At 45.1% G+C, this 15,560-nt stretch overlaps 1 protein-coding gene across 6 annotated transcripts in view; it reads left to right on the plus strand.

The window, feature by feature from the left end:
* The window catches only part of ARAP3 (ArfGAP with RhoGAP domain, ankyrin repeat and PH domain 3), a 582,982-nt gene that overhangs the window by 487,620 nt on the left and 79,802 nt on the right, over positions 1–15,560 (plus strand). For all 6 annotated transcript variants that reach the window (XM_069654121.1, XM_069654122.1, XM_069654120.1 and 3 more), the window contains 2 exons: positions 10,698–10,766; positions 15,391–15,465. In XM_069654121.1, coding sequence (XP_069510222.1) covers positions 10,698–10,766; positions 15,391–15,465 — 144 coding nt within the window. The remainder of the gene's footprint in view (positions 1–10,697; positions 10,767–15,390; positions 15,466–15,560) is intronic.

Genomic DNA, 15,560 nt, shown 5'->3' on the forward strand with positions numbered 1-15,560 from the left:
CCCTAACAGGAAGGAAAACATTTTAAACCAAAGTTACATGTTTTTAAGAATGATTATAACATTTAAGAAACTTTTACCTTGTTCATACCTTTCAGTAAAATGAATTATAATGTGTCAAGTTATGTTCATTATGTTATTTTAACCCCCACTGTCTCCTCACCTGGTTACTTGTAGATAAATGGTGACAATTGCCCCCCCTCCCCTGTTGTTCTATCACTACTGCCTTGTTCTCCGCTCCCTAACTTTGTTCTTCTCCCAATGATTGCAGAACGCTCGTTCTATGCTCAATAAATGCCCTAATAAGAATAATAATACAAGTAATCATAATGTTAAAAAAATAGACTCAATGAAGAAATGCAGAGCATGACTTTAAAAATATATACAACACATATACAACTTGGTTCAGAGTTCATGTCTAGGGTCCGGTAAGTACAACAGAGTCTGTTTTACAGAGTTCCAGAGTAGGTTAAAAGTTCCATTGGAAGTAATGGGAGAAAAATCAATGGGCCATCCAAAGTGGAGGTAGTTCAGTTTAACCCTACACGTGCGGATTCCATGGCAAACAACCCCAAGGAAGGCCAGAGTTGACCTGAAAGAAGAGTTCCAGGTGTTGAAGGATGGGCCCATAGAAAGATGCAGCAGAGCAGGAAGACCCCCAATAGAGGCCTACCACGGACCAGAGGGACCTTGAAAAGGTGAATATCATGAATAATCCTCTACTCCAGGATGTAAAGGTAAGTACTCGCATCAGTGGTTTTATGAAAATGGCTCCAGCAGCATGAAACAACCCAGTAAATGCAGGGCTTCTTTCCTTCGGTGCGGTTTCCGGGATTCAGAACTCAGGGGCTTGCGCCAGCGACAACCCACACGACCAAGGAAAGGAACAAAGGGTCTTCTTACAATGTCGACCTTCAAGCCTGAAGTGGAAAACTAGGTGAGACAAACTCCAGAAAGACGTGAGAACCACAAACACGGCTCCTATGTCTCCCATAGCTTGTTGGGTAAAAGATGAAGGCAGCAGAGCAGCAAATTATGTCAGTATGGGGAAAACGGCTGGAAGCCCCATCAAACTTTAAACTAAAGATTTTATGGGGTGGTAAAGTGTCAACAGCCTTTTGGACACCAGCAGTGTCCCAGAGATAAGCAGAAAATCCTGCAGGAACTAATAGGATGCTGCTGTAAACAGCCCAGAAAACAGTTCCAGTGAGGAGGGATTGAATCTGCACCTGGAGGATAGAACTAAATTACCTCCATTTAAGTGGGTGGGCCATTGGCAGCTTTCCTCCCACTGTTTCCTATGGAACTTTCAACCTGCTTTGAAACTCTCATACTTTGACTCTGGGGGTACTCACCATCCCCAGTACATGTTTTCTGGATCTACAAAGGGCTCAGCGAGCTCAGGGCCAAACATTATCATTTTCGTACTTACCTGGGATTTCTAATGAATTTTGTAAATCATGGGGCCTCATTCCGAGTCCAACGGTAACCCTGCCGGTGCTACCGGCGGGTTGCCGCCAGACTCGTAATGAATTACCGGCACCTGACTTCCCAGCAAAACCGGGGGATTACAACCCGGCAGTCCGGGAAGTCAGGCGCTGCATTTCCTAAGTCCATTCCCATAGCGCCCTATGGGACTCTATGGGAATGGGGACCAGTGCTTCTGTGATGGTTTGCCTACCGTGGCCCCTGTGCCCGGCAGGGTCAGCCCTGTTAGGCACAGCGGCTCCGGCAGGCAAACTCATAGTGTGCAGGTCGGGAAACAATGGTGCTGGTAAGCTTACCCTTGTAATGAAGCCCAGGTTCTTTATTTCTACAGTGGGGAATGTAGCTAATTTTGGTGACATTGTAAAGATGTTTCCCTGAAAGGAATTGCTAAGGTCAATTTTACTAAAATGTCTTATTCATTCTTGGAAGATTTTGGCTTGAAACTGTTTCCTAACTTCTTTCGCTAAAATGGATTATCATACATGGGTTTTCATTATTTTTAACACTACGCCCTAAGGGATCCAAATTAATGAAGAGTGCTAGTGTAGGCGCAGGGATTTTCAGACTATTTTTCTGGTAGGTAAATTGTCTACTTCACTTTTTTGCTTATCCCCACCTATATGTGCTAGGTGCAGACCACTAGATCAAGGGTCTTCCACATATACCAGGGCTGTGCTGTGTATTTAGAACACTGCTGAATTCTGCATGTCCATAATGGGCATTACCTGCTTGGTAGGTATTGTGCTTCCCTTGTTCTCCCTACCACTTGTTAATTTATGTTGGGCGCCTACCTCTTGTAGTTTGCCCAGATCTAAACAGTGAATTAAGGCAAGTCCTTTTTAACAATTTGCTTTTTTCTTAAAATATCCAAGCCTGCATCTCTGGGGCCACTGACAACATGGGAGAATTTTTTTTTTTAATCTGCAAGGAACTTGCCAATCCTACTGCAGTCTCCACTTTTCCCTTGCCATCCCTGACCCTCTGTACTTCATTGGCCTCCCACTTCTTAACAAAAACTCAGGGCATCCTGTCCTCACTCTCTTCTACTCCCCTTCACACTCCCTCATCCCTACCCTGATCGCAGGAGTCCCTCGGCCCCCCTCTCCCCTCCTTTTCTCCTCTTTCTCGCCCATAGCATCGGGTGAGGTCTCTAGACAAATCCTCTCTATGAAAGTCTCCTCCAAACAGGTGAACCCCTGCTCCTCCAGAACCATCAAAGACAACAGTGCCTCCCTTGTGCCAGCCTTGGCTGATTTCTGTTATTGCTCCTCTGCCAATGGCTCCTTCCCACTACCCCTCAGGCATTCCCTTGTGCATCCTCTCCTCAAAAAGCTGACCCCTCCAACCCTGCTAACTACTGCCCTGCTAACTTCTGCCCTATATCCATTACCTCTTTCCTGGGCAAACTGCTGGAGAAGCTGGTCATCCCCCAACTGATCCAACAAACAGAATCTGATGGTTGTCTCCACGACCACCAGTCTGGCTTCAGAGCAGCCAAAGACACAGAAACTGCTCTACTGAGCACCCTTGAAGACTTGCTTACCAATCTCGATTCCAACTCTCCATCCGTTCTTATGCTTCTTGATCTTTCCTCTGACTTTGACATGGTAAATCATGATACCCTAACTAATCAGCTCCATAACACCGTTGGCATCACTGGCCTAGCACTTGGCTGGTTGACCTGTTTCCTCTCCGACCATCCTTCCCAGGTTTAACTGGGTCCTTTTCTCTCCCCTATCACACTCTCCATCTGCGGCATTCCCTCAAGGTGGTTTCCTCTTGCTGTGGCTCTTCAACATCTACCCGCCCCTCTGGCCCATCTGATCTCCTCCTTCCCTTCTCACTTCCACTGTTGTGCAGACGACACAAAGCTCTCCTTCAAGCTTCCCTCTATGGTATCCCCTTCCTCCTCTCTCATCCCTGACTGCCTGAATGTTATTCAGGTATGGTTTGCTGCAATGATCTCTGCCTTAATGCCAGTAAGATTGAGATCCTTCTTATTGGGACCCCTGCTCCCTCCTTAACTCCTGCCCTCTGGCCACCCTCTATCAAGCCCCACCTCACCCTCTTGTGAGGCAAAAAATTTGGTGTCATCTTTGACTCCTCTCTCTCCTCTATTTCCTTCTCTCCTCATATTGCGGACCTTGCCAAGAAGGTGCACTATCAGCTGCAACTCCTCAAAGGCATTCTTGGTCTGGTCCTCTTTAGACTGGACTCCTGCAACACCCTCTTCCTCAATCTTCCTTTTTCCTCCTTTTGCCCCCTTCAACTAATCCAGAATAGGATTGCAAGACTTCTCCTTGGCCTCAAGCACATGGGCTGCATCTCTCCAGCCTTACAATCTCCCACTGGATACTGGTTGCTGCTAGGATCAAATTCAAGACCTTCTGCTTCATCCACACAACTTTTTGGGGCCTGGGACCCCGCTACATCCAACTCGCTCTCCCTAAATACCTCCCAGCTAGAGACCTTCAGTCTTCTAGCTCCAACTCTCTGCAGGTTAGATGCTTCACTAAGCAGAGAGTGGGATGTAGATCTCTCTAATCTGCAGGAGCCTCCCTCTGGAATGGTCTCCCTTCCCCTCTCCTTAAGTTCTGGAAGCTCCTCTAGACCCTCCTTTTCTGTTCTTCCTTTCCTCTCCTCCACCCCTGCTAACACCCCCATCTGCCACAGTGACTGGCTGCCTGGCTCCAGCCCCCCCACTTCAGTTCACCCCTCCTTCTCACGATTAGCATGTGGATCCATGAAACTCCCTGGCACTTGCCCTCCTGGCTGCTCCTAAGCACTCGCCTAGTCCCCAATGCCCTCCCACCCTCCTTCACATCCCCTTCACTTGCACTCACTTCCCTTCCCACCTTAGCACTTTGTGCTCGTGCAGACTGGCACTTCACCCCCCCTCACTTCTTGTTACTGCAATTGCACAATCCAAATGTCACAAGACCTAGTAGTGCTGTTACTGTTATTTTTCTCCCCTCCCCCCACCTTTTTTGTGTTGTGGTGCATTGAAACACCATTTGTTGTATATGTGCCTTACAAACAACCAATAAATACAAATAAATAAAAAATATAGTAAGTATCATTGTAATACTATGTATTATACCTCAAGTACTAATTTTGACCTGATAGATTTCTATGTGTGACCTTATAACTTCTATATTATCTCAGTGTCTCTGGTGTATTTTCTAGAGATGTGTGTGTGGACTAATTGTACCTTTAGTCAGCATTGTCACTCTGTCCTAAGAAAGGTTTGGCTTCCCTTTTTTGTCAGGTCTGTCAGCTGTCCTTCCCCCAATTAAAGTATCAGGTGGTGGAACAAACACTGCTTCAATGCCCTCTCCCTTCCCAGCTTGCTTTTCCCTGGTGCTCTGCTCTCGATAGTCTGCTCAGGCTCTATGAGCAAGCTGACTCTTGCCCTCTCTCATGCTACTTCCCTGTCTGATAATGGTTCGTCAGCATGGTTGCCTTCTCAACAACACATATAGCTACCAAAAACAAGAACAAGTATCCAGTTAGCCTCATCCCAGCCTTAAAAGACCCATACAGAACATGTGACTTCTTATTTCAGTGGCAAGTCCCAGGGTCTGACCTTTACCACTCCACATATCAAACTTTACTCTTTACTCTCAACCACAAAGGCTTCCATCAGCTCATCTCATGTTAGAGCGTTTGCTTCGACTTTGAACTTTGTCAGGGCAGTTTTTCTAAAATGCTACCAAGACTTCATAAAATCCATATCTTAGGCAGTATAAACGCTCCACTCTTAGTATAAGGCTGTACCACCTGAGAATGTGGGTAGCATGGAGAGAGCAGCCAGGCTTATGTTAGGAGGGAGAGAGGACGGTACCTTGGTACAAAGAAATTGTAGCATACATATGGTCCAGGAAACACTGAAGCACTATGTATTGTAAAAATAAATGGTTTATTTTAAATACAAGTAGGCTCAGATAAATCTTGGGGAAATAAGTACTATAACATATAATATAAACACAATTATAAGAACCAACTCAATACTTATGGGATACAACCAAAAGTATAAACTTGAATCAGTAGTCAAGGTGAGTCAAACCTACAACACATTAAAAATGGCAGTCCGCTATTCATGGGGAGTAAAACCAGGTTAGATATACTTTTCGAATATCATCAGTAATTCAAGTGAAATAGATCCTGTCAGTAATGCAATGACACTCAGTTAAAGAAATCACTTAATAAACCAACCCAGTTTCAAGTATATACTTTGTAACAGATATTACTTTGTAGAACACAGGTCAGAGCTTGTAATGCAACTCACATACTTTCTGGAGGGCCTTAAGCTACTCAATGATAAGTATGAACATTCAATAACTATTTTAGAATGCACTAAGCAATTCAGGGAAATCAAAACCCAATTAAATTTTAAGAAAGACACAATGTATTTCAAGGTAAGTAACTGACCTATTGGTACATAAACTATCCGCTACATATTAGCTAGTTATACCCACTATACTTTTAAGAAGTGTATAATACAGTTTCTAAGGTAAGTAAGAACTTTATGAAACTATTTTAGAATAGCACCACAGCAATTCAGGGAAGCACAACCCAGGGTTACAAGTTTAGAAGAGCAGAAGCTAATTAAGGTGAGTAAGACCTATATACAAGCAACTCAAATCTAAGTATTCACTCAAAGACTGTTTTAGATCTGTATACAGCAGACCTGGGAAAGCAAACCCCAAGAGTACACTTTAAGAATGACAATCTGTTATTGAAGGTATGTAAAACTTGTTGGTGAGCTTTTACACTCACTCCGTCAAGAATTCTAAAACAGTCCCAAAACCTATTACTTTTCAGAAGGGGGGAAACACCATTCAAAGCAACTAAAACACTTTTTTAGAGGGGCAGAATGCAACTCAAAGGTAAGCATAAACATAATGACATTTTGTATCTTCTTTCACGGAGATACAGTTACCACACTAACCTCTTTAGCAAGTAAGTAGTTTTACACTTGTTATACTTTCAAGACAGAATCCTAATCTTATAAAGTCCTTCCCTAGTCTATGGTACGGGTTTCTCAGAGGCAGAAGAGGGACACTAGTGGTCTAGGTACCAGCTGCAGGCAAGTCAGGATAGGTTTCACTTGCAGGAAAGTCAAAGTTCCAGAGGATATCTTCTCAAACAAATAAGTATTAGCGTCAGAGTTAGTTAAAGTGTTCAGGGACTTCACGGAAGGCTTCCTAAGTGCGGTCCAGCATTGGGCCTGGGCAAGTGGTATGGGCAAACTCCCAACCACACAAATCACCCACTCAGCCTCACAGGATGCACACCGGACTTAAGTTATTACCCAATCCCACAGAGTACCTTAGGAGAAAAGAAGAGCTTCTGGGTGATGCCTTCAGGAAGCAGCAGCACAGGACCCGGTTCTAAGATTCTTGATCTGGAGATGAAACAATTGGACACTGGCTATGAACTTTCAGCAGCAGTCGTCAGTGGAGGCTTCCAGCAAAGAATGCTTCATGGATTCTCACGGCTCTGTGGATTTGGCGCCTTTTTACAGCAGCCAGATGAAGACCAAATATCGCTAGTCGGATTCTCTGCACTAATCTGGGCCTGCACTCTGGTAATGGGATTTCAAGGATGGAATCATGTCTCTGGAGATCCAGCAGGAGTCAACCAAAGTTTTGGATGGATTTGGATTTCGGAAGACCATGCACTACACTCAGGCTTGAGGTCCTAGGGTATTGGCGGTTTGCAGCCCAGTAAGGTCACAGAATGTCATGGGATGGCTCAAACTGCATGTCCTCTTGACACTAGTGGATCTCACCAGCCTCTGCGTAGGAGTCGCATTCGGGACCCCAAAGTCGATTGGAAGGAAGGGTTACATCAGGCTTCGGTTACACAGCAGGCTCTGCAGTCGCTCGAAATCACTACATATGTCTTTTCTTCATCTTCCTCTTTAGATTCAGCTCCAGTGGTCGACTTGTCAGCAGTTTCCAGGTTCAGAGTATTCATCAGGAACTACAGCACAACTTCTGCATTCTCTCCCTGAAGTTTACAGAAAGGGCATTCTTGCTGTCCAATCAGGACAGCCAGCCCCCCCCATTGGGACGTGGTTCCTTTCAGGGAAGGTGAAAGACAGAGGGCTGCAGAGTTCCGGACTCCTCTCTCGCTTCCTGCCTTCTCAGACCCTCACAAAGGATTCCCGCCGAAGACAAAACTTTTACTGAAGTCGTTCTCACATAGAATGTCAGGGGAAGATCTCAGGCACAAAAAGCAAATGAGAAATGGCAAAATAAGAAGGAGCCCACCATTCTAGCAGCATGGTGGCCCTTCTGTGCATCACCAAGGCTGATTTAGCAGCCTGCGAGTAATAAGACTAAAAAGTCACTAAGGTAAAACCACCTCCACCAGCGATTCAAGTAAACTTGCAATTGTAACAAAAATGTTACCAGATAAGTAAGAAAGGGGATACATTGCATTCCCCCAGAACACCACATAAGGTGGGGTGTGCTAGCTCACTTAAATCAATGCAAAGGGAATGTGAACCCCACTTTACTTCTTGGGAATAGTAGATCACCCAAGAAATAATAAGAGAATTAAAAAGGAAGCCACTCCATTTAAAATGCTATGTCCTGCCATAGTACATTACAGTCAGTCCAAAGTTCTTGGAAACTATAATTCCAATCACACAATATGGAGGGACATAAAAAGGTCACCCATAAAAGATTCCCATTCACCCAGGGACAAGGGAAGATAATCGCCAAGTAAAAGCAAACATTTCTGGGGTTGACGGGGTCAGGAAGATTTATCATAAAGATGGAAATCTTACATAACACACTTCATGTGTAAATCTCTTTATTTCAACCTAGGAAAACCCTTTGAACACTGACATGGAAGTGATCTCTCTATTGAAACTACAGTTTTTAGGATGTGTCCCTATGAGACCCCTGGAACTTCGCCTGTTTATGAGGGCTTCCACCCCTGACTGTTCAAGACTGTGCAGCACAATCATAGAAAGGGATTGGACCAGCATTACACACTAGGTTAAGCAGTTGGATTGTGACTGGACACTTAGGTTAAGCAGTTAGATTGTGATTGGAGACTCAGGTTAAACAGCTACAGTGTGATTGGACGCTTAGGTTAAGCAGTTAGATTGTGATTGGACGCTTAGGTTAAGCAGTTAGATTGTGATTGGAAAGCATTTTCCTGGCTCGGAACATGAAATTGTAACTATTACATAAAAGGACCCGATTACTCCATGCCACCAGGATGTCAGTTTTCCAGTCCAGTTTTTTAAAAAAAAATATCATTGTTATCGGTGAGAGTTCAATCTGTTCAGTTTAAGTAAATCAAAGTAGCAACTCACGGAAAGCCTTATTTTCTTAAATGAAATCCCGGATTGGGACAGTTGGCAAATGAGTTAATGGGTGTTTCTCAACCTATGAAGCCAGGATGGGAAAGCGGGCCATTAAAGGATGTTTGTGAGGCTTGAGAAGTATGAGCAAAACGAAAGTAAACTGCAGCACAAACTAAAACAGGGAGAGAATGAAAAGAGCATGAAATGGAAATAATGAAAAGCAACCTCTGATGCCACCAAAAGCTCAACAGAATTGAGGAAAGTTATAGCAAAAAACCACTTATGTGTGTACGTATATTTGCCATAAACCTCTTTTGTATTCACTGTCTTAGCCCATACATGAAATGGCATGATGGCCAACATCGGGCCACTCAATAGCCCATGTGCCCACAACGTGAACTGGTGTGAGTCACACAACCTGGAGGTAATGTGGGATATCCGGCTAGTGACCCCGTGAATCTCACCCAGTCCCCGGCTACTAATAGTACACACTACAGCTGTAGCTTCATGCAGTACTATGTGAGGAAAACTGTCGCTGTTCATAATTTCCGCACTTAAAACGTCACTGCCTTAAATATGAGGGACCGCTGGCCATGGTCTCAAACGCTTTCCCCAGACGCGAGAATGAACTCTCCCTGAATGGACCCTTCTTTCATTAAGCCGGAAATGCAACCGACTCCTCCCCAGCCCTACCAGCAAAGCAGAGCCAACGCCATGCAAGGAAATGCCCCCGTTACCCTCGATTGTCCTCTCTCGACACCGTGGCAGCCTTCCAACACACAGAACATTGGGGTGAGCTGACCGTGGGGCTTCATATGTCAAGGGTGTCCGGCGGTGTCGCCAGGGAGTGGGCCTGCCACGTTTACACGTGGGCCTTGGGGTAGCGCTCCACATTAACTAGGGGATAAACATTCTAACCAGAGCCTTTTCCTTTGCATGCTTCCACCACAAATGGAGATTGCAAAGGATATCTTCAGTGCATTGTAAATGAGTCACTATTGCCCATCGAAATGGTATGTACTGTCTAAGGGTGAAGTCAACAAGGAATCAGGCAGAATTTTAAAGAATGCATTCTGCGCCTGTAAAGATCTCTGGAGTACTATGCATATGTGAACCTTTCCCCACGGGATGAACCCTCTTAATGCCCGACCCCCCTCTCTCTCTGCCCAGTCTGTTTTGCCTAGCACTTTGTAGCTAAGCTTGTGCTTTATAAATCCCATACATGCATGCAGACGTGCATGGAGATATAGTTACATGTTTTTCTCTTATGCACAACAGTAATCGGTCTATAACTGAATGTAAACATTCTAAATCTAGTAATGTAGAAAAGCTATTGCCCACTTATCTCGCCCGACTATTTCATTCTTCCTCTTATGCAAAAATGTGCTGAAACACAGCTCTCAGATCAAGTTGTGTTAGTGTTGCCTAATGTTGCATTCCTTTACGCTTTATAAATACAGGATTAGAAGCACCAGAATGCAATGTAATGGAAGCCTAAAAGCCAAGACTGGTTATTTATTTCAGGTTTGACTCCCTACCCAATGAGTTGTACTATTTGTAAAACGTTCCACACTTCCTTCTGACTGTGTGATAAGTCACACATTTATAGTCATTTTTGACACAAGGGCAGCCCATTTCTATTCCTGCTGTGTATAAAAATTGCCGTACAACAAACGTTTGATTCATTTTTTTCCTTTTTCCATCAAACGAACAAATATGCGCTCTCTTCTGACCCAGTTAGCACGCCTGAGCTGTGGCCAGAGTGGCAGGTTGGGCCCTGGGATAGCGAAGGGGGGGGCGGGGCTGCGGGAGGGGCTTTGCATTCATGGCATACCCCGTCTACAGCACTGATAGTGCTCTAACTCCACTCCATTCTCTTTTCCAGATTGAAGAGGATCAGGTGACGCAGATGGACTTAGAAAACAGTTTGATCACCACCTGGAAGGATGTGCAGGTGAGTTATGGGGGGGGGGGTCGGGGGCAGAGGAGGAGGGGGGGGGGTGTGTGTGTGTGTGTGTGTGTGTGTGTGTGTGTTATTCCCATCTCTCTGTAGCTCTGACAGATACACCTTCTTGCAGACAAGCTGTCCACACCATAATCTGTGCACGTCTGCCTATCTCCTGTTTTCCATCAAGGCCAGATATAGAGGTGCAGAGGTTTCCAATTTAAGTTTGGGCTATTAGGTGGCGCTATGCGTCAAAGCGATTGCATTAGAGTAAAGATAGGGAGAAATGGCATATGAGGAAGGACACAAAGCTTTTTGGTGACCCACTGACTGTCCATGGCTGCACTAATTCCTCCAAGTCCCTAACCCTCCCCGCCCAAAACACATCCTCATGGGAACTCTTTGAGCTTGATGTAATCAAGCCTTTCCATCAAACTTTGCACTCGAAGTGCCTGCCAGTGTTTTCTCAAAGCTGTCTTCTGAGAGTTAATAACTTAATTGGAATGGTAAAGGTGTTACTGATGTAATAAAAAGGTCTTAACCATGTTGGCCTTCAGCCAGTCTATTATAAGCTATAAGCACTATGTGTGTCCTTTACTAAGCCATTTTGCACCTGCTACCATCAATGGATATTTAATACCACTTTGGCAGTGCCTGACAAGTGCCGTCCCCATGCCTACACATAAGCCCAAACAGTTGGCATTGCCAATGCTTGTTAAATTCTGTATGGGGATGGCCCTTGCCTACAGCTGTGAAAACCGGCCTCCATATGTCAGCAGCAAAAACGCACAGATGCTTAAGGTTTTCAAATGCAAAAAGGCGACAGGAAACCGGTATATACTTTGTTTAGGAGCTCAAATACTTTCCATCGGTGCGGTTTTGTAGCCCTGGTGCAGATATCTGATCCATTATCAGTACGTGATGAGGACTGGGAAGAGTTTTTTTTTCTCGAAAACTTTGTTTTGTTTCGATTACTTGACAACGTTTTATCATCTTCCTTGCTGAACAATAGGTCTCCTAGCATATCATAGTGCTAACATTGTTTGGCGGTATTGCCGTGGTCAATCCACTGGAATAATGCCCAACAGAATTACTGTTACCGCCCCTTGGGTCGTGGGTTTACCACGGGATTACAAGTGGTGGTAGGTGATGTGAATCCCCATTTTCTAGAGTTCAGAGTAGTCCTTTGGAGATTTTTGGAGGCATCATGCCGGAGGTGAGCCCTACACTTTTCCTCCAAAAATCAGTAGAAATACCACTCATGTAATTCCGCTGGTGGTAATTCCACCAAAACTTGTAATTTGGCAGTGCAGGAAAAAATCAGGTAATGGATTAACTCTACATTTTTCCTGCACTGCCAAACTCGTAATGAGGTCCAGTGTGTGTAAATCTGCCATTATGTGTAAATCTGCTGGCTTGCTGGACTGACTTTCTACTAAACCACTTTTGGAGGGTCTCTCATTGCTTATATTCTTATACTGATTGGCTTTGACATCCTCATAATATCAAGGGCCCAGCTCTACTCGACTTTGTATTTGACTTGGTTCGCTCCTGGTCTGAAAGTTACTGACAGCAAGATCTTGCTAGTCTGAGGGGCTGTTTTTCAGAGGCACGTGTATTATGGGAATCTTAGATTCGGAAGCATTTTTAGTATGAGTGGTTCTGATTCTGAAAACCTCATTTTTTTTTTATTTTTTTTTTAGAAGTTCTCCATCTCAGTTCCCCTTTGTGGGCGAGGGGTTTGGATTCAAGGAGTCAATCTTTGTTTGAGGTGGCTGATATTGTGACCCTCCTAATCTGAGTGTCCTGCGATGTTCTAACCCCAGGGCCTGTGACTCAGAAGTAAATGGGTAAAGGAACAAATACGACCCCTGCCGTAGGCAATAGGATTCTGAGGCTCTCTGGCCACGAGGTTCTGAGGAACACCCTTGTCTAAGTGATGCTGGCACAGAGACCCTATGGATCTCAGTCTCTGACAACCTGACTGCTGAAAGTGGATGAAGAAAAACATTCTGAGCTTTTTCTTTCTATCCTTAAAGCTAGAAATGGATATTCCTTGCAGACATTGGGCCTCATTCCGAGATTGGAGGTAGTCATGGCGCTATTTGCGCCATGACTGCCTCCAATAACGGGTCCGAGTCCGGTGTTGTTCCATGGGAATTTACCGGTGTAGTCCGAACCTGGCGGGACCGGTAAGTCCCCATTGAACAAACCATTCCCAATTCCCATTTGAGCCCCCATAGGGCTCAATGGGAATGGGGAAGGCGCTATTTACGGGCCTGCTAATGGCAGGCCTGTAATTAGCGGCCTGGTCCCCTAATGGGACCCTTAAGAGACGTGTGGTCCCTTGCGGTTCCCGTTAGGGGACCTCGGAATCGGGCGGTAGGGGATTACCGGCACCGGTCTCCTTACCGGTGCCCGGTATCCCCTACCGCCCGACTCGTAATGACCCCCATTGTCTTCTGTAAGGTGAAACTATTATATCAAGTGCTGCACTTATTAGTGTGACAGCTGTAATTTGGATATTTTCTGAAATTAAGGTCATACTATAGTACCGGAAATGCAAAGAAAATGTTAACACTGAGTAGGGGGCTCAAAACTGACGAGAGGAAGCATGAGGTCTTTCGGCTTTTGCCTTGAACACGTACGACATTTCCTGGACAGTGCACTTGTCATGGAGGTCCACCTGCATTTAGGGACGCCTTGAAAAAGCCACGTGTTCTTCCCGGCATTCCCAGAGAGAATGTTGGCATTTTGACTTCCTACCAAAGTACCTAATGCCTTTCCTTGGGCAACGTTGCACGGGGTGTCGAGTCTACTTAAAGCTGGCTCCCTCCTAGGCCCCGTTCTCTCTGGCACTTACCTCAACTCTGCACTTGTTTTCAAGGACTATGGGACTCCCAAATCCCCTCCCCCCCACCCCCGAACAGGTTCCGCCCCTCCCCATATTTGCATATTGGTCATCCAGGAATAATGGCTTCTGGCCTTCTGTGAAAGATGTGTAATCTACCCATTACTGTGTTGCCATCCTCTCCTCCTTTCTTTCACTCTTAAAATGCTAGCACTTTGACGCATCTTCAGGCCGCGCGCCTCACTGTATAGAATAAAGAATGCATAGGTAAATACTTGCTGTAGCTGGTCACCTCGTATAACAGAGAATATATTTCATAAAGGAAATACGCCCTTGTTTTATAATTGAGTTTGCATAGCAGGAGCCGAGCCAGACTGTGGCCTTCAATCATCCTTAGACATTTTCACTACCCCCCACCAACGCATGGGGGAACATGTCTGTGATTGTAGAACACCTTTTGGAGATGCCTGCCTTTGGCTAGCAAATACTCATTTGAAGTGATACAGCCTTTACTTTATGCCATTTTCCGACCTTTTGCCTGAAAACAGTGACGCTAAAAAGTGCGTCTCCTTACAAGAGAATATAAGCAAGAACGAGTCTCAGCCAGTGCCTTGGTTATGTGTCCAGAATCCTAGCTAGAGCACTGCTGGGGGCGTGGGGTGTGCAGATTATCAAGGGAAATTACTATTGCACTCTGCACAACAGCCAGCCAGCCAGTAGGGGAGCTGGTACTCAAAATGACCACTAATTCAAGCGAGACTTTAAACCTTTGCCAGAGTTGCAGGGGGGCTCCGTGGTGTGCCGTCCATTTAAGCTGAAATGCCTTGTTCCTTGCTGGGCCTGTTCTTCGCCTGTGTCTGCTGGCTCCTCTGGTGGAATGATATGATATAATCGTTTATTTATATAGTGCCTACACACAATGTGTTTCAAAGCGCTTTCTTTTTGCCTTCGTACATTACCATGTCTCCTTGTTCATCGTGTATATTCAGGCTCTCTCTCTCTCTTTCTCTCTCTATCTCTCTCTCTCTCTCTCTGTAGGCATGATAGGTTTCAGTGTGTGCCCTTCTACGCAGTGCTTTTCTTTTTTGACTTAGTGGTTCGCTGTGTCTCCTGTTTTTATTCACGCTCATCGTGTGCTTTTTTTCTCTTTAGGACTGAAATGTCATTTTATTTCTCAGTCTATGTGTGCAGGCTTGTTTAGTGCATCTCTTTTTTTGTCTTAGTGGGTTGCTTGTGAATTCATGGTCATTGCTTCTCTGTCGGTCTGGCATGCCTCCTTTCTCAATCCAGGTTTGCACTCTTGTATTGTCCTACTCTCACGACATCTGCGGGCCTGTTTCTCTTCGTGGTAGTTCATCTACGCTAGGGGTCTGCAACCTTTAGCTCACCGGTTATTTGGAATGCAACTGCCAACACTCATAGCCAGCATAGTCAATGGTGGGGGATCATGTGAGTTGCTGTGCCAAACATCTGGCGCATGTCTAAAGGATGTGAGATCGGTGATCCCGTCTCCTCTATTTATGCCCATGTTTCTAATCTTGTATCCACTGTCTCGCCTCGTCCGTCTTCTCCACTACCTACATTATGCCATTAAGTGGTTATTTCAGTCTATCCTCTGATTTCACAATGGCTCTGCTGCTCTGTTTATGAATGGAATTGAGCCGTCTTCAGAATGATGCTTTTAAGGACTATCTTATTTTCTATGCATGTAAATCTAAATGTATGTGGTGACGTCATGAAGCTGATTTCTCTACAGTGCCTTTCTCGTTTTTTTCTTGGCAGTTGACGCAGGCAGGAGACGTGATCATCGAGGTTTACCTGGAGCAAAAGCTGTCGGACTGTTGTGTTACTCTGAAGGTGAGCTGCTTCAGGCGACCTGCGCTCTCTCAGCCATCGCCAGATTGCAGGAAGGATTATGCAGTCTGTTCTCCTTTTTCCCCTCCAGAACTACT

The sequence above is a fragment of the Ambystoma mexicanum genome, chromosome 3q (assembly GCF_040938575.1).
Source record: "Ambystoma mexicanum isolate Mex_15411 chromosome 3q, UKY_AmexF1_1, whole genome shotgun sequence".
NCBI classification, from domain to species: Eukaryota; Metazoa; Chordata; class Amphibia; order Caudata; family Ambystomatidae; genus Ambystoma; species Ambystoma mexicanum.